The sequence below is a fragment of the Melanotaenia boesemani genome, chromosome 2, assembly GCF_017639745.1.
Source record: "Melanotaenia boesemani isolate fMelBoe1 chromosome 2, fMelBoe1.pri, whole genome shotgun sequence".
NCBI lineage: Eukaryota > Metazoa > Chordata > Actinopteri > Atheriniformes > Melanotaeniidae > Melanotaenia > Melanotaenia boesemani.
Window position 1 is genome coordinate 34677858 of NC_055683.1, and position 18912 is coordinate 34696769.

The 18912-nt window shown below is 43.4% G+C and overlaps 1 protein-coding gene across 1 annotated transcript in view; it reads right to left on the bottom strand.

Moving 5' to 3' along the window:
* The window catches only part of LOC121628207, a 39531-nt gene extending 20619 nt beyond the window's left edge, over positions 1-18912 (bottom strand). The window contains exons 1-11 of the mRNA XM_041967177.1: positions 18853-18912; positions 17185-17337; positions 16932-17105; positions 15995-16117; positions 9869-9947; positions 9505-9706; positions 7573-9364; positions 5788-5961; positions 3858-4019; positions 1900-1946; positions 1229-1772 (exon numbers count right to left, since the gene is read on the bottom strand). Of these exons, the coding sequence (XP_041823111.1) occupies positions 1229-1772; positions 1900-1946; positions 3858-4019; positions 5788-5961; positions 7573-9364; positions 9505-9706; positions 9869-9947; positions 15995-16117; positions 16932-17105; positions 17185-17246 (3359 nt within the window). The 5' untranslated portion in view covers positions 17247-17337; positions 18853-18912. The remainder of the gene's footprint in view (positions 1-1228; positions 1773-1899; positions 1947-3857; positions 4020-5787; positions 5962-7572; positions 9365-9504; positions 9707-9868; positions 9948-15994; positions 16118-16931; positions 17106-17184; positions 17338-18852) is intronic.

Sequence of the window (18912 nt, forward strand, 5' to 3'; positions counted from 1 at the left end):
TGCTGTGCATTTTTTCCCTGCCATTTTGAGAGCAAACCTGACACAAATTGTTTACGTCCTACTGGTAAACTTTATTGAACTCAAACAAATCGAACAGGCATAAAAAAAAACAAAAAAAAACACACACACACGGAAGAGCTGCATGAAACCAGGCAAAGAGCCGCATGCGGCTCGGGAGCCGCGGGTTGGCCACTCCTGCTCTAAATGCATCAGCAGTTCAGAGTAAAAGTTACCCTAAGTGATGTAAATTATTTAGTTTCATCAGTTTATCTCTAAACTGTGCAAAGGCATCGACTTTATATCTCTAAATTCTTTTCATGGCTTTCTGAACTGTTATTAAATATGTAAGTAAAAATATTATTAAATAATAATAATAATAATAATAATAATAATAAATAGTTAGTGCAGGTTCAGATTTAATGCACAATCCCAAACTTTTCCTTTTAATAAACAAGGTAATTTTTTTTATCAAATTATTTGGAGGAATAAAAAGGTTTACTTAACATAAATGTTAAAATAACAAATAAAGCATGAGACATCATTTGGAAAACTAACAGATTTAAATAAAAAATGTGATTCATTAATTACATTTTTCAGTTCTTCAAACTTTATATTTTAAATATAAAATTAAACTTAATTTTAACAGAATAAAAAATTAACACTTTGGTAAACTTTGAGACAAAAAGGACCGATTTATCATCTGGAAAATCAATATTCAATCAAAAAAATCAACATCAATAATAATGTTAGACCAAATTAAGACAGAATGAGCCAAGCAAACTAAAATACTCTTCAGTATTGTAACTGGCGCTGACATGATTGTTGACAAAGTCCAACAAACACGACGACTGTATTTACAGCCAACCACCATGCCAGCTAACACAGCAACACATAGTTACACCAACTCTTCCGAAAATACCCCAGAAACAGGAAGTCAACAAACGTAACACGGTATAATAATATTTAGTGTGAAACTTTTACTGGAAACGGACCAAAAAAAAAACAAAAAAACATCTGCATTCGCAAAGTATATCAACTCCCATCTTTAAAAGACTGGAAGAAGAAGAATATTCCACAAAATCATTTAGAAGAGTTTTCAAGAGACAGTGAGTGAATATATGAATCTGAGAAGATGTTTTTAAGTGGAAGAGGCAGAAATGTACAAACTGAAATATCAGTTCATCTGTCAGAGTTTCACTAACAGGATGAAACCCTTTAAACTCAACACACAAACACTGAGGAACCAAGTGACCCAGACCAAAACCCCAGTCCAGGAAGCAGAGGATGGGTGAATGTGGTGTTGAAGGTGTAGAGGTGGATCAGGGCATCAGAGGAGACTCTGTAGAAGGTCAGAGTTCCAGCAGGACAGTCCATATACACAGCGACTCTGTTAGAGACAGAGGAAGAGGAGGAAGATGACGAGGAAGAGATGTGTGTTTTTCTGTAATTGTGGCAGACAGAGTAACCATCATCATCAGAGCAGAACAGACTCCAGGACTGATCGTTGTGACCAAACAAACAGCCACTGGTTTTTCCTCTTCTCCCGATTCCTCTGTAAGTCACTGAGATATAAACGTCTCCTCTCCACTCCACCTCCCAGTAACAGCGACCTGTCAGAAGATTTACACCCAGCAGCTGAGGCCTTTCATCAAATCTGTCTGGATGCTCAGGATACGAGTGAAGCTTCTCCTCATATGTCACCATCCTGTTGTTGTCAGACAGTTTGAGGTTTCTGTTCACTGTGTTTGTGTCGATGGTGAGTGGACAGGAATCTGATGGAGAGAACAAAAACAATCCAGCTGCAGTTATTGATCTGTTGACATTTTATGCTGACTGATGAATGAGTCGTGACAGAATGAAGATGGTTGAATGTAATAAATCCAGTGAAAACACACTTACACTTCTTTAAACCTGGTCTCAACCATTGTTCTCCAGCAGGCTCCACCCTGAAAGGAGGAGAAGAGTCAGAGCAGAATCATCTCTGTATGCAAACATGAACCTCCTGCACACTTTGTTCTACACTGATAAAGGAGCAGTCAAACATCTGGACATACATCCAACTGAAGGAAGCATCTCCGAACAAGAAGAAGCAGAAACAGAAAGCTGTTTGATTGACACTGAAGGCGGACTTATGCTCGCGTGGCATCTGCGTGCGGTCAGCCACAGTGTAGCTGACACTGGTGAGTTTGCTCTCGATCTATGGTGGAATGGACCTCTGACAACAAATACACTGAATGGATGAGATGCTTGATGATGGCCATCCCTACCCAGTACCTTCCTCCTGTGAACAGTGGTTTGCGTGTGTACATGTATTTAGAGCAATAAAATAAATTCTGCATTAATTAATGGGTTAATTCATTAATACCCACATCTAATAAAAACTGTTGCAGTGAAGAACAGCAGCAGAAGTCGCAGAATTTGAAGAAATATAAAACTAAGAAAATCATAAGCAAAGCAGAGAAAATTAATTAGTTTTATACCATGGTCTGGGTGAATACTCGATTCTGAATGGCTGAAGGGTGTCCATTAAAAAGTGATAATGGACACCGATGAAAGAAGTTCCGGTCAAATAGACTTATAGCTGTAAATTGTGCTGACTAAACAGCAGTTGGTAACCGTGGCAACAGAAATTTGAACGCCAGCTGGAGACACGCCAGATCATGTCTGTGATGCAGATGTGTGGGCTCCGTCAGTCCAGGAGAGACGAGAATGAAGCAACATTTCGTCGTCCCTAACGTCCTAACCAGCAGTGGTCAAGGTCCACGAACGTTACATCTCTGTCCTTCAAACGCCACTATGGACATGCCAGTAACTTTATGAAATGTCACGACCAACGGCAATGTTGCATTTAATTTTAAATAGGTCATCGCCTAGTGAATGGTGGATAATATTAAAAAAATGATTTAGGACCGACTTACTTGCTTCATACACATTTAATGATCATAGTGAATGGTGGATAATATTTCTTGCAATAAAAACGATGTAGGAAACTATCTGTGGACTTTCACTGTTTGAAACAAAATGTTGCATCATCCTCTGGACACACACAAGTTGTAAGAGCTGAACCCGCCTTCTGAAATGTTTGTGTCACGTAACATAACTGCGGCTGACCGAGCTGCAGGTTCTGTGTCAGAGCCCGTTACCCGTTATCATTATTCCTTACTTAATTTCCTGATCTTCCATCTGGAACCATTGTAAGAACACAACTGAATGAAAATAAATATCAGAAGTGATCAACTGTGTATTCAGAAAGTTTGTATTACCCATTTGTACTTAAAGCTTCTTTTATGTGATTTGAGTCTCACTATGTCTCACTTTATGATCAAATGTCAACACATGACCCCTCTCTCTCTCATGACCTTTAATGTGCATTTTAAGGCAAATAATGCAATTAAATTAAAGATAAGATTGGTATTAATCACTCTAAGAAGAAAGATACAAGGAACATCATTTATCAACATTCAGGAGCTTTGGATCCACCATATATGGCTAAAAGGTAAATGGACTGTGATTTATGATGGGAACTTTATTAGAACATGAGAACAGGAATTTCTAAATCTTTGTGCTAAGCTAGGCTGACATGTCATGGACCATCTCTGTTTCTGATCCAATGTCAGAGGACAGAAAGGATGTTTCAAGAAATGACACATTGTCCCTTTAACACGCAGAGACGTCCACACTGAAGAAACTCTGACCAACTAATAATTCTCATTGTTCCTGCAGACATTCTCTTTTTAAGACTCACTACACCAATGTGATAACAATATATACATTATTAGTCCCAGTTTTGGATATTTTTATCTGCTTTTTACCCATCCTGGTTACACTGAGGTTGGTGGGGCTGCCATATTCAATACCTGAGTTTGTTTGGATCCTTCAGTGCAGCCATCAGCAGCTTAACTCCGGAGTCTCCTGGATGGTTGTAGCTGAGGTCCAGTTCTCCCAGATGGGATGAATTGGAGGTGAGAGCTGAGGCCAAAGAAGCACAGCCTTCCTCTGTAATCAGACAGCCTGACAGGCTAGAGAAAACAACGTATATGGCATTAAATCAGAGGGAACGGCTGTGAAACTAAAGTTAAATGTCATCAAATGTTCAGACACTGGACTTTTCTCACACTACTGACTTTGCTTCATTTGCTCCAAGTTTATGAGTTCATGTCTCAGTTTGTGATAAATGTTACATGTTCAGGTTTTACCAGTGAGACAATGCTCTGCTGACTCTATTTACAACATGCTCAGTGTTATTATGACCTGAAAATATTTATTTTATTGCCAATTAAACAGAAATTCCAGGGAAATTCATATTCCATCTTTTGTACCCTGAATAAATAACATTAAATTAAAAAAAATAATAAAAAACAAGAAAATGAATTTAATTAATTTAGTTAAACCTTTCCATATTTCCAGTCTCATGCAGTACAGAGATACACACTCCCTAAAAAGCATTTATTTGGTTAATTTTTTCTGATCTTCTTTCTATCATAATCCTGCTGTTTTTCTGCTTTAAAGGTCCCATATTATACACTTTATTCCCAATCTGAGACCATTCATTAATATCTAAATGAAATATTTCCGCCATGGTATGGACAAATCGACCCTCAGTTTGAGTGCAGCGGCTTCTCTTCACCTCCCTCTTTTTAGCAGCTTCAGAAATGTGCCGTTTATGGTGGGCGGAACCCTGGTGGAGCAGCTCAGCTGTTGGCTCCGCCCATCGCATCGCCCGTCATGAGGTGATTGACAGGTTAATATATTTTCAAGCTATCAGACTAATAAGGCCGAAACGATAAAATAACTGCCAGCTCTTACCTCTCCAGCTGTGTCACGGACAGTTGGTATTGAACCTGGCTTCAGCTTCAAACGGTTGGCGAAGCCTGCTTTCCATGCCCCCATGTTGTGGAAACAGTCCTCTTTGAAATGCTGGCCACAGACATGCAAAACCTTTGGAAGTTTTCCGGGTACATTTCCTCCAAAAATAAAATTAATCCACTCAGTCCTCGTGGGTTCAGTGGATGGAAGTAAAAAAAACGTTTTCGTGTTCATTTATGCAGCCACAAACAGAACAGTGCTTCTGTCGCTTAGCCATGTCCGCTAACGAGGGTTGCCGAAGAGGGAAAAACACTGGGCGCTAGGTGATTTTTAGAGGGCGGGCTTTGAGAGCCGGTAGGCCGGTCCATCGCTCTGTGGGGAGTGGTTATTGTCCCTTATGACGTCATAACGTACACGCTTTCAAACAAGCTCATTTCAGCGCTTACTTCCCTAGAGGTGGAGCAGGGGGGAGAGAGAGCGCCTGAAAGAGTTTCACACTTACGGGTCTCCTACACATGCGGGGGGACCAGTATGACTGTTCCAAAACCATTAAAAAGTGAATTTTGCATAATATGGGACCTTTAAACAAATTTCTCTTACAGCTTTCCCCCAGAAGTACTTTCATTTGTCATAAAGTGACGCTTAACCATTCCTTATTTCTCTCTTTCATGCTGTTTTGCTGTTAATCTGATTATCAGTGGTTAATAAATGATTTCATATTTTATTTTGTCATTTCTGTAGTTACTATGGAAGAAAAATTGTTCCTTCAAACTGAACTCACTAACGTATAGAGACTGATTAAATATATTTTTATGTAAACATCAACTCACGGTATTCCCTTTTTTTTACAGTGTAAAAAATATAAAGAGTGGTGCTCCAAAAATCTAGATTTTATCCAATAAAGTTAAATAATTTTGAATATTAATATTTCATATTAAAATCAAAGCTATTACACAAAAGTAGTTAAACTTTAATTCTGACCTGAGGTTTTCCAGTTTGCAGTTTGGACTCTTCAGTCCATCACAGAGCTGCTTCAGTCCTGAATCCAGCAGGTCATTATTACTCAGATCCAGTTCCGTCAGACTGGAGGACTGAGAGCTGAGAACTGAAGACAGAGCTCTACAGCTCTTCTCAGAGAGGCCACACACACTTAATCTGAAGAAACAATTGAAGAGAAAAAGACAAACAACATATCAGAATCGGAATCAGTTTTATTGTCATTGTCAGTGAAGGTTTCAGAAACTAGGAATTTTTCTTGCGATGGTGCAACATGGAACATGGAACATAGACTAGTAAGGGAAATAAATAAATAAATAAGGTCATGCAATAAAGACAGTATAACTAAACAAGTGTGTGAGTGTGGAGTGAACCACATACTGCAAATATGGCAGTGCAAAGAACAGAGTTGGTTGGTGTCCATGAGCCCAATGCTGAGCCTGCAGCCAATCACCTTCTCAGCGACACACACAATGCGCTGCAGTCTGTGCCCGTCCCTGGAAGTGGCTCCAGCGTACCACACGGTGATGGAGGAGGTGAGGATGGACTCGATGATGGCCGTGTAGAACTGCACAAACATCTTGGCGGGCAGCTTGATTTTCCTCAGCTCCTGCAGGAAGAACATCCTCTGCTGGGCCGTTTAGATGAGGGATGAGGCAGATGGTCGGCTCCCGTTTGATGTCCTGGGTGATGGTGGTGCCCAGGAAGCGGAAGGAGTCCACAATGGAGATGGGGCAGTCAGTGAGGATGAGGGGGATCATGGGGCTGTGGTTGTCCTGAAGTCCACGATCATCTCCACTGTCTTCTGGGTGTTGTTGCTCCAAGTTGTTGTGGCTGCACCAGGTCACCAACCGGTCTACCTCCTTTCTGTAAGCAGACTCATCGTTGTCTGAGATGAGCCCGATGAGTGTGGGGTCATCTGCAAACTGGATCAGTTTTATAGACTGATGGTTGGAGGTGCAGCTGTTGGTATACAGGGAGAAGAGCAAGGGGGAAAGTACACAGCCCTGAGGGGATCCGGTGCTGATGATGAGTGTGTCCGATACAGTCATAAAAACTTAAGCAGTCCTGATCTTGAATGAAGACTTAAAGACCACCTGTATGTAATGTCAGGCTTGTTATTATGTCCACATGGTGAATTTAAATTCAGTTTAGTTTAATTGGCTTGTTCAGAAAACCAACGGATTGCATCAGATAAAGTTTTTAATCAGCCCCCCATCCTAGCATCGATGGAGCAGCAAACAGTAGAAACAAAACAAAAAAAAAACCTTTTCACTGTAAGAAAAAACATCCAGCAAAGCCAGGCTCAGGAAGGGCAGTCATGGAAAATAAAGTGCAAGGAAGTGAAGTGTGCAATGCATGATGCAACGTACCCCCCAACCTGGCTAAGCCTAGCAGTATAACTAAAGGTATGGTTGTCACAACCAAGATCAACTCTTGGCACAGACACACACACGGTTGTAAAAAATTTAAACTTAATGTCTGAAATCTTTAACAGTCTGCATGAACAACGGTTAAAATAATCAGTCTCTGTTTTGGGGCACATAAGCTTTGCCTTCTGATGACGTATCTCTCATGGAGATGAAGATCAGTTTAAGTTAAACAGCACATTCACATAGATTGTTCTTACCATCCATACAGTCACGTCTTTCTGAATTTTCAATATTCTAATAGAATTTATTTTTTATTTCCCAAAAAATTTAGTTTTTAACCTTTACTGCTCTCTGATCAGCACTAGATTTATACACAATCAACTATATGTGTACTTACAGAGCTTTGCTGGAGGCTTTGACAACTAGCAGCAGCCGCAGAAGAGCCTCTTCTGAAGACGAGTATTTTTTCAGGTCAAACACCTCCAGATCTTCTTCTGATGACAGTAAGATGAAGACCAGAGCTGACCACTGAGCAGGAGACAGTTCATCTGTGGAGAGACGTCCTGATCTCAGGAACTGTTGAATCTCCTCCACTAGAGAACGATCATTCAGTTCATTCAGACAGTGGAACAGATTGATGCTTCTCTCTGTAGACAGACTCTCACTGATCTTCTTCTTTATGTACTTAATAGTTTCTTCAATGGTCTGTGAGCTACTTCCTGTCTCTGTCATCAGGCCTCGTAGGAGACTCTGATTGGTCTGCAGTGAAAGACCCAGGAGGAAGCGGAGGAACAAGTCCAGGTGTCCATTTGGACTCTGTAAAGCCTTGTACACAGCCCACTGATCTACACATTGTAGATTAAGTATTTGAGGCATCTTGGATGTTTCTCTTTCCCCCATCAGGTTGACACCAGACTTGATGAAGGTCAGACGGACATGAAGAGCAGCCAGAAACTCCTGAACAGTCAGATGGACGAAGCTGAACACCTTCTCCTGGTACAGTCCTCTCTCCTCTATGAAGATCTGTGTGAACACTCCTGAGTAAACTGAGGCTGCTGTGATATCGATACCACACTCTGTCAGGTCTGATTCATAGAAGATCAGGTTTCCTTTCTGCAGCTGATCAAAAGCCAGTTTTCCCAGAGACTCGATCATCTTCATGTTCTCTGGACTCCAGAGTGGATCTGTCTCAGCTCCTCCATCGTACTTGACCCTCTTGACTTTGGTCTGGACCACCAGGAAGTGGATGTACATCTCAGTCAGGGTCTTGGGCAGCTCTCCTCCTTCCTCTCTGGTTTCCAGCACATCCTCCAGAACTGTAGCAGTGATCCAGCAGAAAACTGGGATGTGGCACATGATGTGGAGGCTTCGTGATGACTTGATGTGGGAGATGATCCTGCTGGATTTCTTCTTATCTCTGAACCTCTTCTTAAAATAGTCCTCCTTCTGTGAGTTAGTAAACCCTCGGACTTCTGTCACCATGCCAACACAGTCAGGAGGGATCTGATTGGCTGCTGCAGGTCGTGTGGTTATCCAGAGGCGAGCAGAGGGAAGCAGGTTCCCCCTGATGAGGTTAGTCAGCAGCACATCCACTGAGGTGGACTCTGTAACATCAGTCAGGGTCTCATTGTTGTGGAAGTCCAGAGGAAGTCGACTCTCATCCAGACCGTCCAAGATGAAGACAACCTGGAAATCTTCAAAGCTGCAGATTCCTGCTACTTTGGTTTCAGTAAAGAAGTGATGGACAAGTTCCACCAAGCTGAACTTTTTCTCTTTCAGCACATTCAGCTCTCTGAAAGTCAGTGGAAATGTGAACTGGATGTCCTGGTTGGCTTTGTCTTCAGCCCAGTCCAGAGTGAACTTCTGTGTTAAGACAGTTTTCCCAATGCCAGCCACTCCCTTTGTCATCACTGTTCTGATTGGTTCATCTCTTCCATGAGGGAGTTTAAAGATGTCTTCTTGTCTGATGGTTGTTTCTGATGTGTCTGGTTTCCTGGATGCTATTTCAATCTGTCTGACCTCATGTTCATCATTGACCTCTGCAGTCCCTCCCTCTGTGATGTAGAGCTCTGTGTAGATCTGGTTCAGAAGGGTTGGGTTTCCTGTTTTAGAAATTCCTTCAAACACACACTGGAACTTCTTCTTCAGAGCAGATTTATGTTTACATCCACAAACTACAGAAAAAAATTCTGAATGAAAAGAAGAAATAACATCAGTAAATAAACATTTCATACTGCTCAACAACTATCTGAATGTTATTCTATGTTCTTAGACATCAGTAAACATGTCATTCATCCAGCAGCTTCAATCTTTAAAGAAATCCTCTTACTGCTCTGCAGATGTTCAGCCAGCTCCTCCTGCTTCATCCTCCTCAGGAAGTCCACTGCAATCTTCACAAATGCCTCTCTGCTGCTCTTCTGCTCTTCATCCTCACCCTCCAACACTGAGCAATCTGGATAAACTGGACTCAGAAGCTTCTGGATCTTCTTCAACTCATTCTTCACGAAAGTGATAATTTTGTCCTCCAGCAGCTAGAACAGGAAATAATATTTATGACATGATCAGAGTGAAATCATAGAACCAAACTTCAGATTCATGCTGGACACAACGACAATCCACTGGTTTGTATAGTGTGGCATAAAGAAGACTGTTAACAGAATAGATGGAAAAATAGTTGCTCTGCATGTACATACCATAAATATGGAGTCCAGCTGTGTTTGATGCTGCTTGCCAGTCTGGCCACTGGGAAACTCTGAGCTCTGCTGGTCCACTCTGTGGAGGAATCATGAAGAACCAGCTCACATTCTTTCACATGGAGAAGTTGCTTTCAGGTTTTTATGCAGTTTCACCAACATCATTATAAAGCTTTCACTTCCTGCTCAAGTGTCCTGGAACAAGCACAGCCAGTGTGTGTTTAAGTCAGACTGACTAGACTGTGAAGCTACCTGTGTAAATGTGTTTATTTAAGATGCAACTGATTAACTCTAAAGCTGCTTATTAACATCATCACTGGAGACAAAGAAGATAAGATTTCAGATGAAGCACCAGCAGGAGGAACTGGTTAGAGCTTCTAAGCTTCTTCCAGCTTACAACCACAATTCCAATCAAGTTAGGACGTTGTGTGATATGTATATAAAAACAGAGCACAATTAGCTGCAGGGCTGCACGGTGGTGTGGTGGTTAGCACCACAGCCTCACAGCAAGAAGGTCGCCGGTTCGAACATGGGCTGGGGGGAGGGCGGTGGCCTTTCTGTGTGGAGTTTGCATGTTCTCCCCGTGTATGCGTGGGTTTTCTCCGGGTCCTCTGGCTTCCTCTCACCATCCAAAGACATGCATAATAGGTTAATTGGTTATTCTAAATTCTCCCTAGGAGAGAGTGTGCTTGTGAATGGTTGTTTGTCTATCTGTGTTGACCTTGCGACAGACTGGTGACCTGGCCAGGGTGTACCCTGCCTCTCACCTTTTAAAATGCGGGGATAGGCTCCAGCTCACCCGCGACCCGTAATGGAATAAGCGGTCAAGAGAATGAATGAATAAATTAGCTGCAAATCCTTTTTAACCTAATTGAGTACACTACAAAGACAAGAAATTTATTGTTCAAACTAATAAAATGTATAGCTTTTTTTTTGGGGGGGGGGGGGGGGGGGGGGGAATTGGGGGGGGCGCAAATATTTTCTTATTTTGAATTTGATGCCTGCAACACATTCCAAAAAAGATAAGACATGCGCAACAAATGACTGGGAACGTTAGGGAAAGCTCAAAAAACACCACAGCAAATAGTCCAACATGTTTAAGAACAAAATTTCTCAAAGTACAATTAAAAGGAATTTAGGGATTTGAACATCTAAAGTTCATAAAATCAATAAAGGATTCAGTGAATCTGGAGAAATCTCTGCTTGTCAGCAGCAACTAACACTGAATGCCTGTGATCTTTGATCCCTGCATTGAAAACCGACACCACTGGCCACCTTTACATGACAGCTTTAATTCCCCTTTAATTCAGAAAATAAAAATTAGACCCTCTTTAAGAAGATTAAAAATGACCTTGTAAACACCTAACTACGAATTAAAATGACTTAAAGTGACTGGTTTATTCAGATTTTAAATCTGAATTAAATAATTCCTCAATCATCTCTATGTTCATTCCACTTGCCTGGTAAACAGGACTGTATATTATGAGACATATACATAGTCAAAAGATCCGTGACGTCATCCGTAGGTTTCTGAAGAGCAAAAGTGAAGCATTTTTGGCGTTCCCACCGTCGCCATCTTGGTAGCGTCATGTGTGTCACTAGTCCCAGAAAATCCCAAAATGGGCAAAGAGGTTGAGCTGAGAGGGGGACTATGAAGGCTGGGTTGGATGATTGACAACCATCAAACTCCGAGCTGCCGGTAGCTAAGAGCTAGCCGAGCTAACCCCGAGCAATGATAGCTAACCAGCTAACGGAGGTAGGCGGGCTAAAGCTAAGGCACGCTGTTAGCTGGCTAAAAACCGTGAGTGTGCTGCACTCTCCCTTCTTGCTGCAGATATTGGATACCTGTCAATCAAAAGGACATGCCCCTAATTATGCCGAATTTCAAGATCAAATAACATCCAAACGGATGAGTTAGAAAAAAATTCACCCTCCTCACAATTGTCATGAAGGTAAACTTGACCTAATCATCCTAAAATGGATTTTTGTACCAGACTTTAAACATGTTTATTTCTGCTGTGAAGTCTCATGCCCCTGGTAGGGTCACCCATGGCAAACAGGTGTCTAGGGAGGGACCAGACAAAGTGCGGCTCAAACCGCCCTTATGATGAGAGAAATCAAGGACCAAAGTTTCCCTTGCCCGGACGTCGGTCACCGGGGTCCCCCTCTGGAGCCAGGTCTGGAGGTGGGGCATGGAGGCGAGCGCCTGGTGGCCAGGCTTTTGCCCATGGGGCCCAAAAGGGTGACATGGCCCTCCCCTCCTGTGGGCTCACCACCTGCAGGAGGGGCCATAGGAATCGGGTGCAGTGTGAGCTTGGCAGCTGCCAGAGGTGGGGACCCTGGCAAAAGCTAGATCTAGGGACGTGGAAGTTCACCTCTCTGGTGAGGAAGGAGCCTGAGCTGGTGCGCGAGGTTGAGCGGTTCCGGCTAGATATAGTTGGACTCATCTCGACGCACAGCTTGGGCTCTGGAACCACTGTCCTTGAGAGGGGCTGGACCCTTTGCCATTCTGGTGTGAAGCGCCAAGCAGGTGTGGGCATGCTCATTGCCTCCCGACTTGGCGCCTGTACGTTGGGGTTTACCCCGGTGGACGAAAGGGTAGCCTCCCTCCGCCCTCGGGTGGGGGGACGGGTCCTGACTGTTGTTTGTGCTTATCTACCAAATATCAGTTCAGAGTACCCACCCTTTTTGGAGTCCTTGGAGGGGGTGTTGGAGAGCACTCCTTCCGAGGACTCCCTCGTTCTGCTGAGGGACTTCAATGATCATGTGGGCAATGACAGCGAGACCTGGAGAGGCGTGATTGGGAGGAACACCTTGTTCAGACATAAGAGTGTCCATATGTGCACTTGGCACCTGTACACTCTAGGCCACAGTTCGATGATCGACTTTGTAGTCGTGTCGTCGGAGTAGCGGCCACATGTTCTGGACACTCGGGTAAAGAGAGGGGCGGAGCTGTCAACTGATCACCACCTGGTGGTGAGTTGGCTCAGATGGTGGGGGAGGATGCCAGTCAGGCAGACCCAAGCGTGTTGTGAGGGTCTGCTGGGAATGTCCGGCAGAGTCCCCTGTCATAAAAGGTGAGTTTCAACGCCCATCTCCGGCTGAGCTTCAACCATATCCCGGGTGAGGCGGGGGACATTGAATCCGAATGGGCTGTATTCCGTGCCTCTATTGTCGAGGCGGCCAGCCGCAGCTGTGGCCATAAGGTCGTCTGTGCCTGTTGCGGCAGTAACCCCCGAACTCGTTGGTGGACACCAGCAGTAAGGAATGCCTTCAAGCTAAAGAAGGAGTCCTATCGGGCCTTTCTGGCCTGTGGGACTACAGAGGCAGCTGATGGATATCGACGGGCTAAGCAGAGCGCGGCTTCGGCGGTCGCTAAGGCAAAAACTTGGGCATGAGAGGAGTTTGGAGAGGCCATGGAGAATGACTTCTGGACAGCTTTGAGGACTTTCTGGTCCACCATCCGGCAGTTCAGGAGGGGAAAGCAGTGCTCCGTCAGCACTGTGTACAGTGGGGATGGGGGGCTGCTGACCTCGACTCGGGATGTCGTGAGGCGGTGGAATGAGTACTTCGGAGACCTCCTCAATCCTACCAACATGTTTTCTGATGAGGAAGCAGAGTCTGGGGTAGCTGGTGCTGGCTCTCCTATCTCTGGGGCTGAGGTCGCTGAGGTGGTTAAAAAGCTCCTCGGTGGCAAGGCCCCGGGGGTAGATGAGGTCCACCCACAGTTTCTTAAGGCTCTGGATGCTGTAGGGCTGTCTTGGCTGACACGCCTCTGCAGCATCACGTGGATATTGCTTCACCGGTAAGGTCTATTCAGGGGTGCTGGAGAGGAGGGTCCGTCGGATAGTCGAACCTCGGATTGAAGAGGAGCAGTGTGGTTTTCGTCCCTGTCGTGGAACAGTGGACCAGCTCTATACCCTCTTCAGAGTCTTTGAGGACGGCATGGGAGTTTGCCCAACCAATCTACATGTGCTTTGTGGACTTGGAGAAGGCATTCGACCGTGTAACTCGGGGACTCCTGTGGGGGGTACTCCGGGAGTACAGAGTGCCGGACTTGCTTGTACGAGCTGTCCGGTCCCTGTACGACCGGTGTCAGAGCTTGGTCCGCATTGCCGGCAGTAAATCAGAATCGTTTCCAGTGCGGGTTGGACTCCACCAAGGCTTTGTAACCGATTCTGTTCATAAGCTTTATGGACAGAACTTCTAGGCACAGTGGAGGTGTTGAGGGGATCCAGTTCGGTGGCCTCAGGATTGGGTCTCTGCTCTTTGTGGATGATGTGGTTCTGTTGGTTTCGTTGGGCTGTGATCTTCAGCTCTCACTGGAGCAATTCGCAGCCAAGTGTGAAGCAGCTGGGATGAGAATCAGCACCTCCAAATCCGAGACCATGGTCCTCAGCCGGAAAAGAGTGGAGTGCTCTCTCCGGGTCTGCAACAAGGTCCTGCCCCAAGTGGAGGAGTTCACGTATCTCGGGGTCTTGTTCATGAATGACGGAAGGATGGAGCGGGAGATCGACAGGCGGATCGGTGCGGCGTCTGCAGTGATGCGGACTCTGCATCGGTCTGTCGTAGTGAAGAGGGAGCTGAGGTCGAAATGAGTTTTCTCCTCAGGGTGGCCGGGCTCTCCCTTAGAGATAGGGTGAGAAGCTTTGTGATCCGGGAGGGGCTCAGAGTAGAGCCGCTGCTCCTCCACATTGAGAGGAGGTGTTCCGGGCACGTCCCACCAGAAAGAGGCCCCGGGGAAGACCTAGGACGCGCTGGACGGACTACATCTCTCGGCTGGCCTGGGAACGCCTCAGGATCCCTCCGGATGAGCTGGTGAATGTGGCTGGGGAAAGGGAAGTCTGGGTTTCCCAGCTTAGGCACTGCCCCCGCGACCCGACTCCAGATAAGCGGCAGACGATGGATGGATGGATGGATGGATGGATGGATGGATGGATGGATGGATGGATGGATGGACGGATGGATGATGGATTTTAATTTTATTAGCTAATGTGACAAAACCACCTACATTATTTTAATGTACTTATTTTAATGTATTTAATGTACATGTTTATTGAATGGTGGCATTAAAATTCTGTAATATTTGAGTGTTGATTTTTAAAGGATCTGTCACGCTGAGGCTGAGGTGAGGACCCAAATGCAGGCATACTAATGTGGACATTAACACACAACTCACCTCTTTGCTGCTGGTCTGATTTGAAATCAGTGAGGAAATGCTTTGATGTGCCACACTTAAAGGACATACAGCTGGGTTTAGGTTCAGATTTAGGTTCAAGTTCTGATTCCTATTTCAGATTCAGATCCAGGTCCAGGTGAATTATATGAAAAATACAAGCGGCATTCTGTTCTGATAAGGTAGCTTGACAAATAAACTTATTCTAGGTCTATTCGAAAGGTGACATGTTTCGACAGAACACCGCCCTTGAGGACAGCTTAACTTAGGTTCCGATTCACAGCTTCTAATTCACCGGATGATAAAGGATGATTCCACTGATTGTTTCTCCATTTTCAAGACTTTTTAAGTAAACAATGTATAAACTAGCCACAGACTTGAAGAAATCTTCAACTACACCTTTGGTCTCTACAGCCAGAAGAGAGCCTCTATAGTCAGTACCATTCTTACAAACAGTCACTCTAAACGGACACACAACGTGGCTCAGGTCCAGGTCTAGGTTTAAGTTTCTGATGGATCCTGACAGAAAACAACTTGTTTGATTCAGACTAAAGTATTCAGTGTTTAAGCCTTTCTGTGAGTGTAGCTGCTGTGGAACAATGTCAGAGCTCCACTTTGTGGCAGCAGCAACACTCTGCAGGCAGAAATCAGCAGGTTCATGAAACTGGAAACTGGATGAAAACTGGAAGACTTCTCCTCTGAAAGGAGGAGGTTCAGTCAGACACTGACCCTGAAAACATGCAGCTTTGAAACTGACTAATTTTGACCAGAACTAAATAAAATTAATTTTAAATGTGCTATGATCAAAATGCAGTAGTTTGTACTTGAATGTAGGAAATTTACTTGTATTTAACGGTTTACATATGAATCATGCAGCCAGCAGAGATTCACTGCTTAATACTCAAATCAAAGCTTCGACTTTTACCTTTTAATATTGACATACAACTTACTTTCCATCAGGTCCACGCCTTCGTTTAAAGTCTTTCAAATGCTCATTTGATTGGTCACTCATCAAGGACACACTGCTGGATTCAGCTCCAGGACCTGGGTCAGGTTCTAGTCTCTGATGGATCCTAACAGACAAGCAGATATTTTATTAAAGCTCAGCGTTCAGCAAATATTTCCTGATGAAAACACATCATCAGAAAATCTGCTGAAGTTTAAAAGAGATGTTTTCAGGGGAGCTGTCAAAGAGACCAGATGGCTCCAGAAAGTGGTCCAAATCTGGCTCGGCCTGCTGCTGGAAAATTGATTTATTACATATTGATTTACATGCTGGAAATCTGGATCTTGCGATCCTGAAAAACGGGATTTCAGATCAGAGTGATCCAATCCTATTTTGCTTTGAAGAACCGGGATAAAAGTTAGCCGGATTATGTGATCCACTGTCCCGAAAAATGGGGTTCCTAGATCTGGATAGCTTTTATCCGGATTAAATTTTTTGAATAACCGGTCCCATGTTCCCTCCAACATGAAAACTAACAGGGTTTCTGTGCTGGAGCCAAACTTCACCCTGATGTTCACAATGGGACTGAAACATAAGAACAGTTCAGCTGAGGCCAACATGATCTGGAAATACTGTTTTTCCTCTTTGGCTGGCATCAGAACCAGTTTGAAGTCGGTCCAGAAGAAGTTTTATGGACTTGCTGTGTTTCTTCTCAACTGGGCAAAATGTGGCAGTGGTAGAACGGTGTAAAGCTTGAAGCTGGCCACAAGAAAAATAAAGTTTGAAAAATCTACTAAGCTTCATCTTGAGGCAGATTGTTTCAAATGAGATGAAATTCTGATTGGCTGGTAACTACAGGAATCTACCAGCCACACTGGCTAGTGATAAAAAAAGAGAGTAAGTTCTCAGAAACCTGGTTACAACATTAACACACAGCTCACCTCTTTACTGCTGAACGTTGGTCTGATTTGAAATCAATGGGGAAATGCTTTGACGCATCACTCTTAAGGGACACACAGCTGGGTTCGGGTTCAGGTTCAGGTTCAGATTCCGATCCGGGTCCAGGTCCAAGTCCAGGGCCAGGTCCAGGTCCAACACCAAGACCAGGTTGATTCCTGTGAACACAGATGTTTGGCAATGTCAGTAATGAACTCTGACAAAAGAGATTTGGACAATAAAAGATGTTATTCTCACCTCTGAGCTTTGCTCTGGCTCTCATGAGGGACTCCCTCCTCTCTGTCCTCATACTGATCCATGCCGCTAAAGGAATGATGTGATGGTGGTGGGGGGGACACACATTTAGCTGTGTTGTTCTTTTCACAGAAGCCCAATCTTTGCAAGCTTTACCTTGTTGTAAATGGGAGAAATAATTAGCCAAGGCAATGCAAGGTAAGGCAAATTTATTTGTATTCAAAGTGCTTTACATAAAATATTACAGCATGGTGCTGAAAGCAATACAAGTGCATTAACAACAAAGATTAAAAGAAATAAAATTATTAAATAAAATCTGAAAGAAAAGGCTTAAATAAAATAGAAAATTGCAAGAAATAAAGTTCCAGTGTGGGGAAAAGACAATATTAAAACATGATCAAGTTTTTAAGATTCCAGCTTAAAAGAACCAGATGCAGAACTGAACTTCTAAATAAAAACTATTGAAATGCAGCAGAGAACAGGTGGGTCTTTAACCTGGATTTAAATAAACTGAGTGTTTCAGCTCATCTGAGGATTTCCAGTTTATTCCAGGTATGTGGATCATAGAACCTGAATGCAGCTTCTCCATGTCTCCATTAACCAAACATTTCCTTGCTTTTTGTGATAAGTTTGTTCTTACCCAGGTGACAGGTGAAGATGCATTTTTCTCGAGTCTTATATTTAAAGTGTCTTTCTCTACAAACGCTATATTGGGCAGGGGTGGAAAACTTAGGTGTTCTAACATTTCATCCTACCTTTCATCCCATGCCTTGCACATGCGCATAACACGGAAACTTCATAGCTAGTCAGACAGATACATATATCAACGCAACCCTCAACTTCGTGTTTGAACCTAATTCTTGTTGTGATATTTCTGTCAGCTGTAGCTTTTGCATACGTTAATGGGGCAATTTATACTGTTGAGACATCCTTTATTAATTTAATCGAAGTTAGATATTTTAATGCCCTTGACTTTGTTAGAATATTATTAATCCAAACAAATGTGGGTTAATGAACTTCAAACCAACTGGCTTAACTAAATTTGATCGCACAAAACTGAATTATATGAAAAATGCAAGCGCGATTCTGCTCTGATAAGGTAGCTCGACAAATAAACTTATTGTAGGCCTATTCAACCTGCTGTTGCACGTTTTGACAAGGTAACATGTGTCGACAGAACACCGCCCTTGAGGATAGCTTCCGATTCGTCGGAATCGGATGATAAAGGATGATTCCACTGAAATTGTAGCCACCTAGACCACATTAGACCAGGTCCTGATAAACACAAACACGTAGACTCTTCACACTTGAACTGAAGTGTATCTAGATTCATTAAAACACAGTTTCTGAAACCTTCATTCTATTTGAGAAAATGCAAATTAGGCTCATCTTATGACTTTTTATTTTTTTTTATTTTTTTATTTTTTATCAGAACCTGGTCTAATGTGGTCTAGGTTGCTACCATAGACTATAAAAGAATTGCTACAAATGTTCCTTAGAATCTTAAGCTGTGCATCGAAAGATAACTTCAGCGTCGTGTAACGTGGAGAATGTTTGTCTCAATTGTACAGTCCTGGTTTTGGTTCTGAGTTTGTTACCTTAACTTCCGCCGGAACTGACCTGCTTACAGCTGACACTAAAGGGACAAGCATTAAATACCACTTAAATTACCTTTAGATGGAGGCTTTTTCACGAAGATGTTCAACAGTCCCTGCTGAATTAACAGGAAGT